Below are 15,003 nucleotides of genomic sequence, written 5' to 3' on the forward strand. Positions count from 1 at the left end.
CCAGTGAAACATTCAAGTTGAATTTTGAATGGCAGCCGGATGTCCTGGTGGACCCCAGCCTATGGGTTGTATTCCAGAAACACCATAGCACTCACCACTGTCATACATGTGTATTTATTTGTTTGTATGCTTACCTGCTTTTCTTAACTAGTATGTAAGTGTCGCGAGAGAAGTGACTTTGTTTTTGCTCACTGCTATATCCCCAGTGCCTAGAACAGTGTGTGGACCCAGTGGCACTCAATAAATATTTGGTGAATGAATGAAGAACTAGATGAATAAGCGGTCTTGTAAATAATAGTTATTTCTTGGCTCAGCTTATGAGTATATGGAACTTAAAATATGTATGAAAAATGCTAGTAATCGCACCAAGTCTCTGGATATCCTAGAAGGCAGGTGTTCAGATGTCTTCTGACAATAGAGCCTCGGGCCAGGCCAGCATGGGCTTGGAGCTCCTCTGAAGCCTGGGTGATGGGACAAGAAGCCTGCTGGACAGACACTGGGCTGGGCCTATGGGAAAGGGAGACTGGGAGCCTGTGGCAAGGGGCTGGCCCAGCTGGTGGTCTCCATTTGTTCCTGTGGGAATTTTGTGTCTTTGGCATTTGGGAACACTGAGTGTCTTTATATTTTCCATTAAAGAGTTTGTGTTTAGCTCAGTTGAAGTTCTCTGGTGTTGACTTTTTTTTTTTTTTTAAGATTTTATTTATTTATTTGACAGAGAGAGAGAAACAGCGAGAGAGGGAACACAGGCAGGGGGAGTGGGAGAGGAAGAAGCAGGCTTCCCACCGAGCAGGGAGCCCGATGCGGGGCTCAATCCCAGGACCCTGGGACCATGACCTGAGCCCAAGGCAGACGCTTAACGACTGAGCCACCCACACGCCCTGTCTCCGGTGTCGTCTTCAAGGAAGGAAGTCATCAACAGGATAAGAAGAAAGCATGCGCATGTTCAGAGAACACCAGACTGATCGGGAGGACAAACTCGGGAGGGTTCTGGGCTGCTCCTAAGTGTGCTTTCTGCCCTCTTTTTCAGGATCTTCCCACCTTCTGCAGGATGGCTTCTGCTTGGCGGAGACTGGGCTTTTATGTCTCTTTTCTGAAAAGCCAGCAAGATGGTGGGCCAGGGATCATCAGCAGGGGAAGGAGAGTGATTCCGGGATGGGCCAGAGATATTTACAGTGCCACGGGAGAATGGACGAAAGAGTACACACTGCAGACAAGAAAGGAGGTCGAGAAATGGTGGCATCACCGAATAAAAGAACAGGCCTCCAAAATTTCAGAAGCCGATGTGAGTATTCTGAGGGGTTTTGAGAGAGTAGAGAAGAGGGGCTAAGGCCTCGCACTCCGGGGTCAGATTGCCCAAGTGCAAATAAGTTATTCATTGTGTGACCTTGAACTGAATGATTGACTCTGTGCTTCCGTTTTCTTATCTACTATGGACAGTGCTAGTAAGAGTGCCCCCCTGCTTCCTAGGATGTTTGTGAGGGGTAAATGAGGTCAGATAAGGATAGTGCTTAGAAGAGTTTCAGTGTGGTGCCACACTGGGCATTCTGGAGCAGCATTTACCAGGGAGATGCATCAGGATTCATCCAGCAGGGGTTGGGTCCTTCCTGGTCCATGGTGTGGTGGGGCAGCACACAGGGGTCCAGCAGGGTCAGATGTGAGGCTCCAGGAGTGGCACCTGGACCCCTCACCTATGAAACTTTGAATCCGCATATTCTGAGAAACACCTGTCTCTTCCCTGGCATAGACCTTGGCCTCCAACCTGGTTCTGCCACCTCAGCAACATGGTTTGGGAGGTACCAGCCCTTCCCTGGTGTGATCTGGGTCTGTGATCCAGCCTTGCAGTGGCAGTTGTGTGACTTAGTGAACCCTTGGCTTCTGCTCTGGATGCATCAGCTCAGAACTCTACTTATAATTATCTTCAGTATTTGGTTGTACCCAGTTTCCATGGGGCGCCATATTGGAGGCTGGCTCCTTCTCTAGGAGTCCAGCCTGTCAGGGATTAGTCTTGGATGTGGTAGCTCTTACCTCTTGATATTGGTCAAAGTAACAAATGGGAGATGTGATTTGTTACTTGAAATGTTGAATCTGATCAGAGCCAAGCACTATAAGATAGTTTATCTTAAATTCTACCATCCCTTTGTAATAGTTGCCAAATAATACAGACCTTCTACATTTAATTAAGGAGATTAGGCCAGAGGCAAGCAGTTGAGTACATATAACTGCAAGAGACTGCTTTTCTCTAGACTTGGCCATTTCCCATCTCCTGATTCTCATTCTTTTCAGACACATTCCTTCTATGAGATTGATCACTGTGAAGAATGCTGGGGGCAGTTATTTGTGTTAAAGTGAAGAGGATGTTTTTGGGAATTGGTTAGAAAGAAAATCTGGTATTGAGAGAGGTGTGATGGATATCAAGTGAAGGTTTGAATAGGATGCATGATTATACAGTGAAAGCCTGACTTCTGCCTCAGCAGGGCATGAAGAGCCTTCATGTCAACATGACCAGACTCAGGTAACTAAACGTATTTTGGAAACAAACTAGGGAGCAGTTTAATTCTGAACAGGGAGAGTAAAATTATCATTTCTTCTTTTCTTTTTGGTTTAGATTATAATTTAGTGGCTTCTACACATTTTAAAGTTGTAGCTTACTGATTTTTGTGGCTTCTCATTCTTCTTAAGTATATGGTTTTTTAAAATAATTAAATGGATCAAGGGGCACCTGGATGGCTCAGTCAGTTGGGCATCTGGCCCTTGGTTTCGGCTCAGGTTGTGATCTTGGGGTTGTGAGATCGAACCCCACTTTGGGCCCTGTGCTCAGTGTGGAGTCTGCTTGGGATTCTGTGTCTCCCCCTGCCCCTCCCCCTGCTCACGCATGTGCACACTCTAAATAAATAAATAAAATCTTTTAAAAAATTAAATGGGCCAACATAGTTTATCAATAATTGGGGAAGCAGCTGGAGGGATGCTGAGGGTGATCCCCTGGGGGCACCCTCTCAGGGTCTGCACTGGGGAGTGGTAAGGTGGAGAAGGTGCCATATGACCAGTCTGGAGCCAGGGCAGTACCATGGGCTCGGCCTCAAGACCTCAGCGTGATCTCGTCCATATCACATAACCTCTTTGATCCTCACATTCTTTGCATTGTTTATCTCACAGAATTGTTTTGAGAATCAAATGAGAAAACGTGGCTGAACACATTTTACAAACTGAAATGTTACATAAACAAAAGATCCAAGAGGATAAAAGTGTGTGGTATCTTTGTCAGGAATTAAGAAGACAACTGGATGTCAGTGGATTTTGAAGCATTTATAATTGACCTCACTGTGGTATTAGATCTATTTAAAATCCACCCAAATGAGTTTCCAGGAGTTGAATGTCTTGCCATGATCACCATAATCATTATTAAATGAAGTTCTATTTAATGAGCATTTGACTATATGTCAGGTACCATCTTTCCATATATTACCTTATTTAATCCTGGAACAACCCTGGGGATTTTTGGGGGAGTAAGAAAACAGAGGCTCAGAGGGAGGTTTGGTAATTTACTGCGGATATGTGCCTGGGACCTTCTGGTGTCTCACCTTTGATTTATAGATTCTGAGCCCAGAAAGGCAGAGGCATTTGCCCAAGGTCTTGCAGATAGCTGGGGCAAGGCTGGGGCCAGAACTCGGGCTCCAGGCTCCTTCTGTCTGCCCCCTCTAGGCTCTGCAACAGTTTTGGAATGTGATCTATGAAGAGGAAAGAGTTATCTTTCCCCTGATGTCAGAAGCTGGCAAAAATAATAGGTCCCACTTATAAAAACTGTCCTCTTCCCATCGCTTACAATCTTAATTTCTTTCAAAGGCTTACATTCTTACACTTTTATATAATTATGAAAATTTCCCCTTCAATCAGATTCCTGCTCAGTTTTACCATAAACCCCCATAATTCCATCTTGCCATCCCCAGAGGATAGAACTCATTTCATTATCACGGAGGAAAATGACTTAATTCACACAGAAAAGCAAAAGGAAGAGACCTGAAGCAAGCTGAATACCTTTTCTGCAATAAACAAAAATAGTCATGAATATTAAAGACTTTTGCCAGCGGTGCCTTTCTATATATCTTCTGTAAGCTTCCTTTTGGAGTTTGGCTTAGTGTGTAACAAATCACTCAATGTGCTATACATTAAATCTCTGTTGGACAGACTTACCAGAAAGAGATAGTCATGAAGAAGCTATATGTGGAAAATGTTTGGGGTAAGATCGATTGTTCAATAAACATAATATAAAAAAAAATAGATATGTCCCTATAATGAAAACAAGGTGATTATAATAAAAGAAAAATGGGCTTAATGTAAAAACTTAAAATGAAAACCGAGAAATGGTTTATATCAAGGATTTTATTGATTTTTTTTTTCAGATGCTTAAGAGCTCTGTAATAGCTATTTTCCCACGTTCCTAAAAATGCCCCAAGGAAAGGCAATAGACTCAGTCTATTATGAGAAGGAATAAGGTTCAAATGGAGTGGACAGTTTGCTTGCTTCTGATTCTGCACCGAGTGACAGAGTAAGGTCTTGCGCCTCATTTGAGGGACTAGTTTACAAGCTGAGAGGATTATCTGTCGCTTTCCTTCTTAAGGACCCAAGTCGTGAGTCTGCACCGACTCCACACCTCAGGGCCTGTCTCCCGAGGTTTTCCTAAGGGTTATGGGTCTGCAGTTTCCAGTTAAAGTGTGTGATCAGCGTGCTGCTTTCCATCCCTTTAGGTAAATCAATTGCAGTTGTCACTTGAGCATTACGTGATTTTCAGTTTGTGTATTATCCAGACTCCTGTGTATTCTCTTTTCCCTTTTCTTCCTTTAGGCAGCTCAACTTACCACTCGGTAATTTCTGGAGGTTGGGCAGTACAGAGAACGTTCTAGTTAATTTTGCCACATGTTAGTGGCCCCGTGAAAGGTTTAACTTCTTTGCTGAGGGAAGTTTAAAGCAAGGGGTCAAATGAGATTTGGAAAGAATCTGATTTCTGGGTTCTTCCACTCCCCTGATTATAGTTGGCCGTGTCAGTGATCAGTCATGCAAGTACTTAGCAAAAAATCACCTCCCTATACACGAAGGAATGGTCATGTATATTCTGTTCTGTGTTTGTTTTCATTACTTTGGGAGAAGCAAAACCTGAAAGAGCTCTAGCAGCGCTGCAGGAAGGGAGTAAGGACAGAGAGAGAAAAACAGAAGGCAGAAATAAATGAGAGAGTGGTAATATCAGAAGATCCCAACCCTCAGAGACCAAACATAAGCAATTACCTCTTCTTCCTTTCTTCAGAGAGCCCTGCATGAGAGGATTTAAGGCTGGGTAGGGGGAATGCTCCTGTCACCTGGACAGGATTTGGGTAGCTGGGGGAAAAAATGCCCTTTGGTCATAAGTGCTCCATGGGGCCGGGAATTAAACTCCTGCTGGGAGTGGGGGTGGGTTGAAGTGAGGTGGGGGGGATGGGGAGAGGGAGATGATTAAAACATAGCCCTTGCCCTTGAACCACAGACCCCCTAATTAGCAATCAATTAAATCACTAGCACGATTCATTTGGAGCCTTATCCCCTCGGGTGGTGCACAAACCCAAAGTCAGCCGTCCAGGAAGGACTCCCTGCCCTGTGTTCATTCCGTCTGGACGCAGGGACTGTTTTTCTGTTTCTCGTAATGCAGCTGTGTCTTTAGCAGCTGGAAGGTTCTCTAACCCTGGCGTGAGGCTGTCTGTAGATCGGCCCTGGGAAACAACACCCTTCTTGCCTTGTTGGCTATGATTTTCTCCTTATTCTCCCATTTCAACTTTGTCTGTTGAAAGATAAGCTCACAATACAGCAGAGAAACCCAGGACCCAGACTGGTGCCTCAGGATCCTGCTCTTCCTGCTAAATCCAAGTTTGAATGCAGCTACGGGGGATTTAGAGATGTCACATCTGTGTGATTCAACTATCATGTCCGTGAATTACACAGATATATGCGTTAGAGCTTCATTTGGAAAAACATATAGTTCTTTAAGACCTAGGTAGAAACTGTCTTAGAAGCTTTTAAAAGAGAAAAAAAAAAAAAAGATTAAAAATATATATGGGTAATTCGCACTTTGAGGTTGTTCGGCATTATTTTGGACATTCTTCAGCTTAAACCAGGGCTTTGAATTTTGGTTTTTGACATTTTTGTCAGTTTACATTATGGGAGCAGCCTTATTTTTTTTTTTTTATTTAAGATTTTATTTATTTATTTGAGAGAGCGAGTGAAAGAGAAAGCACAAGATGGGGGGAGGGTCAGAGGGGAAGCAGACTCCTCGCTGAGCAGGGAGCCTGACACAAGACACCATCTCAGGACCCTGGGATCATGATCTGAGCCAAAGACAGTTGCTTAGCCAACTGAGCCACCCAGGTGCCTTTTTTTTTTAAGGAAACTTTGAAAATGTTAAACTGTTACCTCAAGTACAGCACCAACATTTTATGTGCATGTCGGGTCCCAGTCCATGCTTAAGAAATGCTCATTGTCATTCTTTGTCAATTCTTTCCCAGAAATCAAAGCCCAAGTTTTACGTACTGTCCATGTTCCCTTATCCTTCTGGCAAGTTGCACATGGGCCACGTACGTGTGTATACCATCAGCGACACCATTTCACGGTTCCAGAAGATGAGAGGGATGCAGGTAAGGAAAAATGCCCCTTCCCATCCCACCCAGGGGAGGAAGAATGTCATTAATGTGGTCAAGACAAATGAAGAGAACAGGTTATAGTTAAAATTAGGACAGCTTTGACGATAAACCCGAAAAGCCCAGTGTTTCCTTTTATGAGTTAGAAGACCTAACAAAACATCTGGATTAATGGGGGGGGGGAGGGGAACCGCTGTGTGTTCGGTGTTGTGCTGCAGATGGTGGTGGGGTGGGGCTGGGGTCAAATTTAGCTACAAATGTTGGTAACATGGGCCGTCTTCCCAGGACGAGTTCACCGTCCCGCGGGGGTGAAACACAGATAGTCATCGTGTAGGGGAATGAATCCAATAGTGCAGATATGGATCAAATGCTGTGAGGAGGAGGTGGGGCCACAGGAGAATTTTCTCTTTCTATTTGATATTTTCTGTATTCTTTAATGAGCATGGATTATTTTATGATGGAAAAATTAACATTTTTATAAGGAAAAAAATATCTGGGAGGAACAACCCTGGGGCATTTGGGAAAGGTTCCACTAAAGAGGGAGCGTCTGACATGGGTCTTGAAGGACAAGGTGAAATTTACCGGAACAGGAGGAGAAAGACCCTTCCTTGGCCATTGTGGGTCAGTCCCCTTCTCCCCCACTGCCAGTTACCCCAAAGCTTACTGTTTACTCTTTAGCAGTGTATCGTCTGTAAAATGGGGTGGGAATGATCACCATACCTTCTTTAACCACTTACAGAGAGGTGGGATTGAAGAAGGGTTGAGAACACGGACCACTGAACCCGACTGTCCAGGACTCGAATGCCAGCTCTTAACACGTACTAGCTGTGTGACCTTTGACTAGTTACTTAACCTCTCTAAGACCTAGTTCTCCCTCATCTGTAAAATGGGGATAAAACAGTACCTGCCCATTGGTCTGTTACAAGGATCAAAGAGGACGGCTGTGAAGCATTTAGCACATACCTGGCACATAGTACATAACCAAGAAATACTATTGCTCACCAGAGGCTGGCTGGAGCCTGTTCACAACAGCTCCTGAGAGCCCCCTGTGCACCTCTCTGTCCAAGTCTGTGTTTATCAGGCACCCCAGGAACTTGAGATCCAGCCATGGGGGAGTATTTACACCATGGACATCAACAAATGCTACGACTCTGGGCATTTTCCTCCAGAGGGGCAATTGTTAAAACATCCACTGGGATTCCCACTGGCTGTTGCCATTATTAACCTGCCTGTACAAAGGACATCTGCCACCTCCTAGTTCTTTGTAAAGATTTTCTTTTCGAGACATAGGTGCATCTGTTGTCACAATTGGTTCGAAAATTTATGCTGAACTGACATTGGCAAGAAGTATTCCTAAAAAGGAAGGCAAGCTAAAATGGCTCTTTGTCACTTAAAGGGTTAATAACTTTATACTACCAAATGCAGAGATTTGTGTTCTACTTTAATAGTCAAAGGTATTTGTCTTCCTGCCTTATGTCGAATGTTATTTTCCCCAGACATTGCTTTCCATCATTGCTGCTATGTTTATTAGAAAGAGACAGTGCAGAGTGAATTGGCTCTTTGCCAAAAGTATAATTCTCTGTCTTACTGTGATTCTTTGACTAGATTTATCCTGTGGTTTTTTACTTACGCCAACTTATTTTGGACAGTTAGTGAGTGCAGGCAAATTGCTGAAGATGAAGCTTTTATAGCAAAGTTGTACATTTATGAGAGGATACAGGTGGTTGAGAGGGTGTGGGTGGGATTCTGATTCTCTTGGATGGGATGAGATGTTCCAGAGGAAGCTCAAGGCAGAGCTCCAGGCCTAGAGCCACTCAGGCCCAAGAGGCAAAATGGAGACTCCTATAGTAACTGAAGCCCAAGGTCAGGCTGGACCCAGGAGTTGGACAACGTGGATTTGAACAGCATTCTGCCACCTTCTTACTGAGGGACCCTGCACAAGTCATTTCATGGCTCTAAATCCCCACTTTCCTCACCTTTAAAATAGGGCTAACAGTAATTCTTGCCTCATGGGATTGTTGTGCAGGTTAAATGAGATAGTACATGTGTCTGGCATAATAATCCCTTAATAAGTGATAGCTGCAATTACTCTTTACATTGATTTGGTACTCTGGGAGGTCAGCCACTGTCATTTAATAAATGCATCCCACTCTCTTCAGCCTGGAGTATGCTATGTAGAGTTACCTCCTCAGAAGCAGCTTAACTGTAAAACATTGCCTGCAATTTGTATTACCTATCCTATCACTTGATGGGTGCCCAAAACTACTCTTTGTTGTTTGGTTTATAGTGTCTGAGTCTGTGTGACCAACAGGCACCTAGGGTTCTCTTTGTTCCTAAGTTTCAGTTGCTCTGTTCAAGATGATGAGCTGTCTTTTTGGGGTATTCTCCAGGTTCTGCTGAAATTAATTTCTTGCTAATTTTCATAAGCCATATTTAAGTCAGTTTGTTCCAGTCAGTTCATCCAAATTGGTGGAAACTTGTCCAGCTATTTTTCAAGCGATATGGCAAAAGAGAAACAAATCTCAGTGTAATTGTCAATAACACCAAAGCCTGTTGAGTTTGCTATTGTTTTAAAATCCATTCCCAATGTCAGGACTGGTCCCAGAGATAGAGTGAGGTTGGATTCAGGTCAAGTTCAATGGTTCTCACTCTAAGAAGGAAGGAATATCTAATCTGGAGTAACAGCAGGGTCTGACATGTGTATTCATTCATTCATTCATTCAATATATAGTCATTGAGTATCAGTTATTCTAAATACTGGGGTTTTTATTGTATTCAATAGAAATATTAAGAGTCTTAAGTTCAATATCAGTCAGTAGGCCTAAGAAAAATTCAGCAAGCTTTGGCTTTTTCTAGAACTTGTTAATTTGTCGACTGGTTTGCTTTGTTCTTGAGTGGAGATACATGAAATAATTTTAAGTTACACGAAGAACAGTATGGGAAGTAAAAGGTGGAGTGAGCAGTGTGGCAGTTCTGCTCTCTTCAAGGCTACCATTGATCTCCATGGATGTGCCCCTGTCCTTGTCTTTCTCAACCTCGGCAACATGAAATACGGTAGGCCATTTCCTCCTCCTTAAAACACTCTGCTCTCAGTGAGACCCCACTCTCCCAGCACTTCTGCATTTTTGCTTCTCCTTCCCGGTTTACTCCACAAACTTTCCCTGCTCCACTCCATCTTTGCATACGCTTTATCAGGTTGAGAAAGTTCCCCTTTATTCCTACTTTTCTGAGAGTTTTTCTCATGAATGGTGTTGATTTTGGTGAAATGCCTTTTCTGTATCTGTTGAGATGGAATAAAGTTTTTCTCTTTTATTCTGTTAATGTGATATGTTTTGTTGATTGATTTAAAAAAAATTTTAAACCAACCTTGTGTTCTTGGGACAAATTTTATTTGGTCATAATGTATTTTTTTTTTTTTTAATGCATGAATTGCTGTATACAATTTGTTAATCCCACTATGTGCATGGGAGCTACTGCTCTGAAATTTTCTTTTCTTTAATGTCTTTGTCTGGTTTTGCCATCAGGGTGATGTTGGCCTCATAAAACAAACTAGAAGGTGTTCACTTCTTCCTATTTTCTGAAAGTGATGTGTATTATTGGTATTATTTCTTCCATATTGCTTAACACAGTTCACCAGTGATGGTATCTGGGCCTGCTATTTTGTTTGTGGGAAGTTTTAAAATGACAGATTCTATCTCCTTAATGATATAGGGCTATTTAGATCTTCTGTTTCCTTCCATGTCAGTTTTAAGTTGTGTTTTTCAAGGAATTTCTCTACCTTACCTCCAGGTCTGTTCTGGACTGCCTTCTCTTTTTTTTTCTCTGTCCACTTTTCCTGGGTAATCTCATTTATCCCCTTCAGTTTAAACAGGGTACTTTAAAAAATTATGGAACATTTCCAACAGAGAAGTCTATAGAGCATTGTCACAGATACCCAGATCTGCATCCTGCTAGAAGGTGCCACCATGTAATCCTATTAGCCTCAGCTCTTTTGTTTGTTTTTTTCCCTTTTTTATGTTGCACATAAGAGTTGTTTCTCTCCACAATTGGATTCCAGTCCTTGAAGTCCAAGTTAAAGTAACCACTATTCAGGACTTAGTGTATATCCTTTGCCTTCATGTTTTCATGTTTTTACTCTATCTATTGTTTAGGGATACATACATACTTATATGTAGTATTGTTTTTAATTTTATATAAAAGATATTTAATATTCTGCATATTATTTCACTCAGTATTTTATATCAAGGATTATCCTGTGTCTCTAGAGTTATTTCATCCATTATAAGTACTGTATAATTATGACAATAGTTAATTATCCATTTTCACATGGATAGAGTTTTAGGTTGTTTCAAATTTTTGCTCCAGTGAGCATCCTTATACCTGATGGGTTAGCCTGTGGGAGAAGTGGCATTACTGGGTCATAGAGTGTACATTGCTCAGCATTACTACATCTTTCTAAATCACTTTCCAAACTGTTGAGGCCAATTATTACTCCCACCAGCAATGAAAGATACTTGTAACTGCCCTACATCCTTGACAGCACTTAGTAATGTTAGACTTTTTAGTCTGTGCTAATTTGTTATATGGGAAATGGCAATCTAATTGTATTTTTAATTTACATTTTCCTGAATACTGTCCTATAGTGAAGCTGAGATATTTTCATATGTTTATTGCTTATTTAATTTTCTTCTTTTCTTTTTGCCCTGCTCATATTATTTGCCAAGTTCCTCTTGGGTTGTTTGTCTTTTTCATATTGCTCTGTAGAATTCTTTATACAGTCTGGATTACTGATTCTGTGTTGGTTAAATGCAATGCAAAAGTCTTCTCCCATGGGGCACCTGGGTGGCTCAGTCGTTAAGTGTCTGCCTTGGGCTCAGGTCATGATCCCAGGGTCCTGGGATCCAGCCCCACATTGGGCTCCCTGCTCTGCAGGAAGCCTGCTTCTCCCTCTCCCACTGCCCCCTGCTTGTGCTCTCTCTCTCGCTGTGTCTCTCTCTGTCAAATAAATAAACAAAATCTTAAAAAAAAAAAGTCTTCTCCCAGTATGTGGTTTGTCTTTGAATTTTGTGAGCCCAGCCAGACCGCAGAGTATAATTTGGGTTTGAGAATGGATGAGAATGATGATTTGGAAAGTTCAAGGTTGCTTTTACTTTGGTTTCTTCTTAGAGCAGCAAATAAGTTGTGCAAAGGAGAGAAATGAGACAAGAATGCAGGTGGGTCAGGCACCTGGGTGGCTCAGTCGTTAAGCGTCTGCCTTCGGCTCAGGTCATGATCCCAGGGTCCTGGGATCGAGCCCCACATTGGGCTCCCTGCTCTGCAGGAAGCCTGCTTCTCCCTCTCCCACTCCCCCTGCTTGTGTTCCCTCTCTTGCTGTGTCCGTCAAATAAATAAATAAAATCTTAAAAAAAAAAAAAAAAGGAAAGAATGCAGATGGATTGTTGCGGCCTTCCACGCTCGCACTCGTTCATGGAGCCGGGCCTGAAAGCCATGACCATCAGGCTCATACATACCAGATGTGGACTTTATAAGTGGAGAGGCAGGTGGTTTGGGGTGATGAATTGATCAGGAAATAGGGGCTTTAGTTAATGGCAGTGGTGATACCTGCCTGACCCACCTCACAGATTTGTGGCAGGGGCCCTGGGAGGTGATCAATGAGAAAATCTGCAACGCAATTTCCCAGTGTAACCCAATTAATAGTAGCAATAATAAGGTAGTCCTAACGTTTGGATGTTGAAGCAGGGGCCTCTTGAAGCCAGAGATCAGTTATTCTCTTTCAAGAGTCAGAAAAGGCTGCACTGCCAATTGGCTTCTTCTTAAACTCATATACAATGTCTCATGACACATTTAAAGCTTAGCACATATGGTGATTTTGTCGTGTCTTTGTATGTTGTATGCACAGGAGATTGGAAAATAAAATGACCCACCTCCCACCCCGGCTGGTTTCCCTGGCACCCTCCGGGCCAAAAGCAGGGTGATGACAGCATCAAGGTGCCCAGTCCCCCTCACAGGGTTGGGCTTGGACTCATTTGTCTCAGGCCAAAAGCCTCCGCACACTGCCCAATTGGGTTTTCTGCTTGGGCCTTTTTGCTATTCACTGCGGAGGAGGAAGTAAATTGAGGCTCTGTGTCTGGCTGCTGCGTGATCATAACGTGATTACCCCTAAATATCAGGAAGCGAGGGGAGTTCTTAGCAAGTGGATGATAATACGTATTTCATCAATTTTCAGTCGGCCAAACAGTCAGCAAGTGTGTTTGAAGTGCCCAGAGGGTGCATAGCATGGCATTTAGTTTTCAAATTTTTGACTCTCTGCAGCTTCTAAAAGTAGAGAGTGGATTTCCAGGGCTTATCCTCTCCGATGTCATTTGAAGGGAAGAATGAATTGTTGGTCCAGTGTCTTGATTAGAAACTGGCTGATTTATCCGCTTGTCACGTCTCTCCAGCTTCCCAAGGGAGGTCTTCTGTTTTGGGCCTAGGTACTGTCATTTGGGTTCTTCACTCTGAAGTATTTGCTTCATTTTGATCCTCAGTCTATAATAATGGTGGGTTGTTACACTTGCTAAACAAAATTAAATGTTGTGTTTCTCATTTCTGGGAAATAAAGCATTGAATCTACTCCAGAGAAACCATGACATTCTCTGAAAATAGCAATTTTTTGAGAAGCAGTAACCATGGTTGCTCTCAGTTAGAAGCTGCATTGGTTTCAACTCTAAAGTTTTGTTTTATGATGAAAAGGAGAGAAAGCTGGTCATTCCTAGGGAATAGGCTGGCCCTTTTGTAGCAACAATTGTGCTATTTCTCTTGCCATCAGGAAGGCAGACGACGAGCTGCCCCAGCTTCCTTCCCTTCTACCTGAAAAGTTTTCTTACCTCTACTTGATCTTATTTCCTGTGTTGGAGGAAGAACTGTGTCTTTGCCTGTTCTTTTTTTCCTTCTTAAAAAAAAAAAAAATGTATTTTTAAATTGTACGTAACATTCCATATTCCCCCCTTTAAAAAGAAGAAATACAGCATAGATGAGGCCACAGTCCCTTCTGACCACCTCCTCCCTGACCACGCCCTTCTGGGCAGTGATCCCTAGCATGTATCGGTGTGTATCCCTTCCGAGCCTTGTCTGCACGTTGTCATTTGTAACTGTGCTCTCTCCTGTATCCCTTTCTTCTCGTCTGCTTGCCATCCTATCCTGCCTGCCAACCCTGGGACGCCCACGGCTCAGCTCAGGGAGCGGCAGAAGGCCCCGTCAGGGTGAGCCATGGACACGTGACTCTGTCCACACCAGAGGCTGGCCTCGCCCCAGCTCCAGCCCTCGCCTTCTGTCCGCCTCTGGTCTGACTTGCCAGGTCTCTGATCCCTGGGTTCGCCCCTCTTCCGTAGCTGGCCCTGACTCCCCTTTGATATCTCAGATTGTGGTAGGTTTGCGGTCTTGCTGGTGTTGCCGGGCTGGCCCGTAGCCAGTCGGCTGTCAGCTCCACCCATTGCTTTGCCTTGTACAGCAGAAGGACTGACCCCCGCAGACCACGTTTCCCAAGCCCTGGTGGCAGCTGGCCTCCAGCTGGTTTTGGACAGTAAGAAATTCTGGCAAGACTGGAGTGCAGGAGGGAAGGAGAAGCCAGAGAATTTCTCTCTCTCTGCGCTGGTCAGCAGCTTCTTCAGGAATCCAGTTCCATTTGGGCAGATCCACATGTGTTTCAGTTTTTATACCTGATCTTGGCCTTGGAGCTCTGTTACCTCTGCTTCCCACTTTTTTCCTTCAGTCTAGGGGTGGTGGCGGTGTCCCACTCTTCCAGACTTGGGGGTTGTTCTGCTGTCCCCCTTGGCGTCTCACTCAATTGTAAATACTTAGAGTGTTTGTTAGAAGAACGGCTGGAAATGATGGTTTTTCACACACCGGAAGTTTATGTTACAGATTTCCAAGTTAGAGCTACTAGGACTTTTTCTTGGTTCCTTTTCTGCAGAAAGCACTCACGTCCAGGAAGAATTAACTCCTAGGGAATTGAGCGGGCTCAGGTGGCCCTAGCATTAAAGGTTAAACCAAGTTACGGTGAAAGAAAGAAAGGGGTAGGAATTTGAGAACCTAAAAGGAGAGTCTGGAGTTCCTCCCGGTGAATGTTTTGGACAGTCTTGGCCACAGGGAATCACAGGCAAGAAAGCCGGCATCCCGGACCTAGATTGGAGGTATTCGATGTGGACGATGTGTAAGAGACCAAGAGGCGAAGGAGGCTGGCAGAGGAAGCACCTGACATGGTATCTTTTACATAAATGGGCTGTAACAGTTTGACCAGCAGATAGAACCTTCTGCCTCAGAGAAAGGGATGGGCTTTGGTATTTCATGATCCTATTATAGGTCTTCA

The 15,003-nt window shown here is 43.6% G+C and overlaps 1 protein-coding gene across 1 annotated transcript in view; it reads left to right on the forward strand.

Annotated features, from left to right (window-relative positions):
- Positions 1 to 1,007: 1,007 nt before the first annotated feature.
- LARS2 (leucyl-tRNA synthetase 2, mitochondrial) overlaps positions 1,008 to 15,003 on the forward strand; it is a 127,353-nt gene continuing 113,357 nt past the window's right edge. The window contains 2 exon segments of the mRNA XM_081816539.1: positions 1,008 to 1,282; positions 6,525 to 6,653. Coding sequence (XP_081672665.1) covers positions 1,049 to 1,282; positions 6,525 to 6,653 — 363 coding nt within the window. The 5' untranslated portion in view covers positions 1,008 to 1,048.

The sequence above is a fragment of the Leptonychotes weddellii genome, chromosome 1, assembly GCF_054177405.1.
Source record: "Leptonychotes weddellii isolate Sample4059 chromosome 1, ASM5417740v2, whole genome shotgun sequence".
In the NCBI taxonomy this organism is placed as follows: Eukaryota; Metazoa; Chordata; class Mammalia; order Carnivora; family Phocidae; genus Leptonychotes; species Leptonychotes weddellii.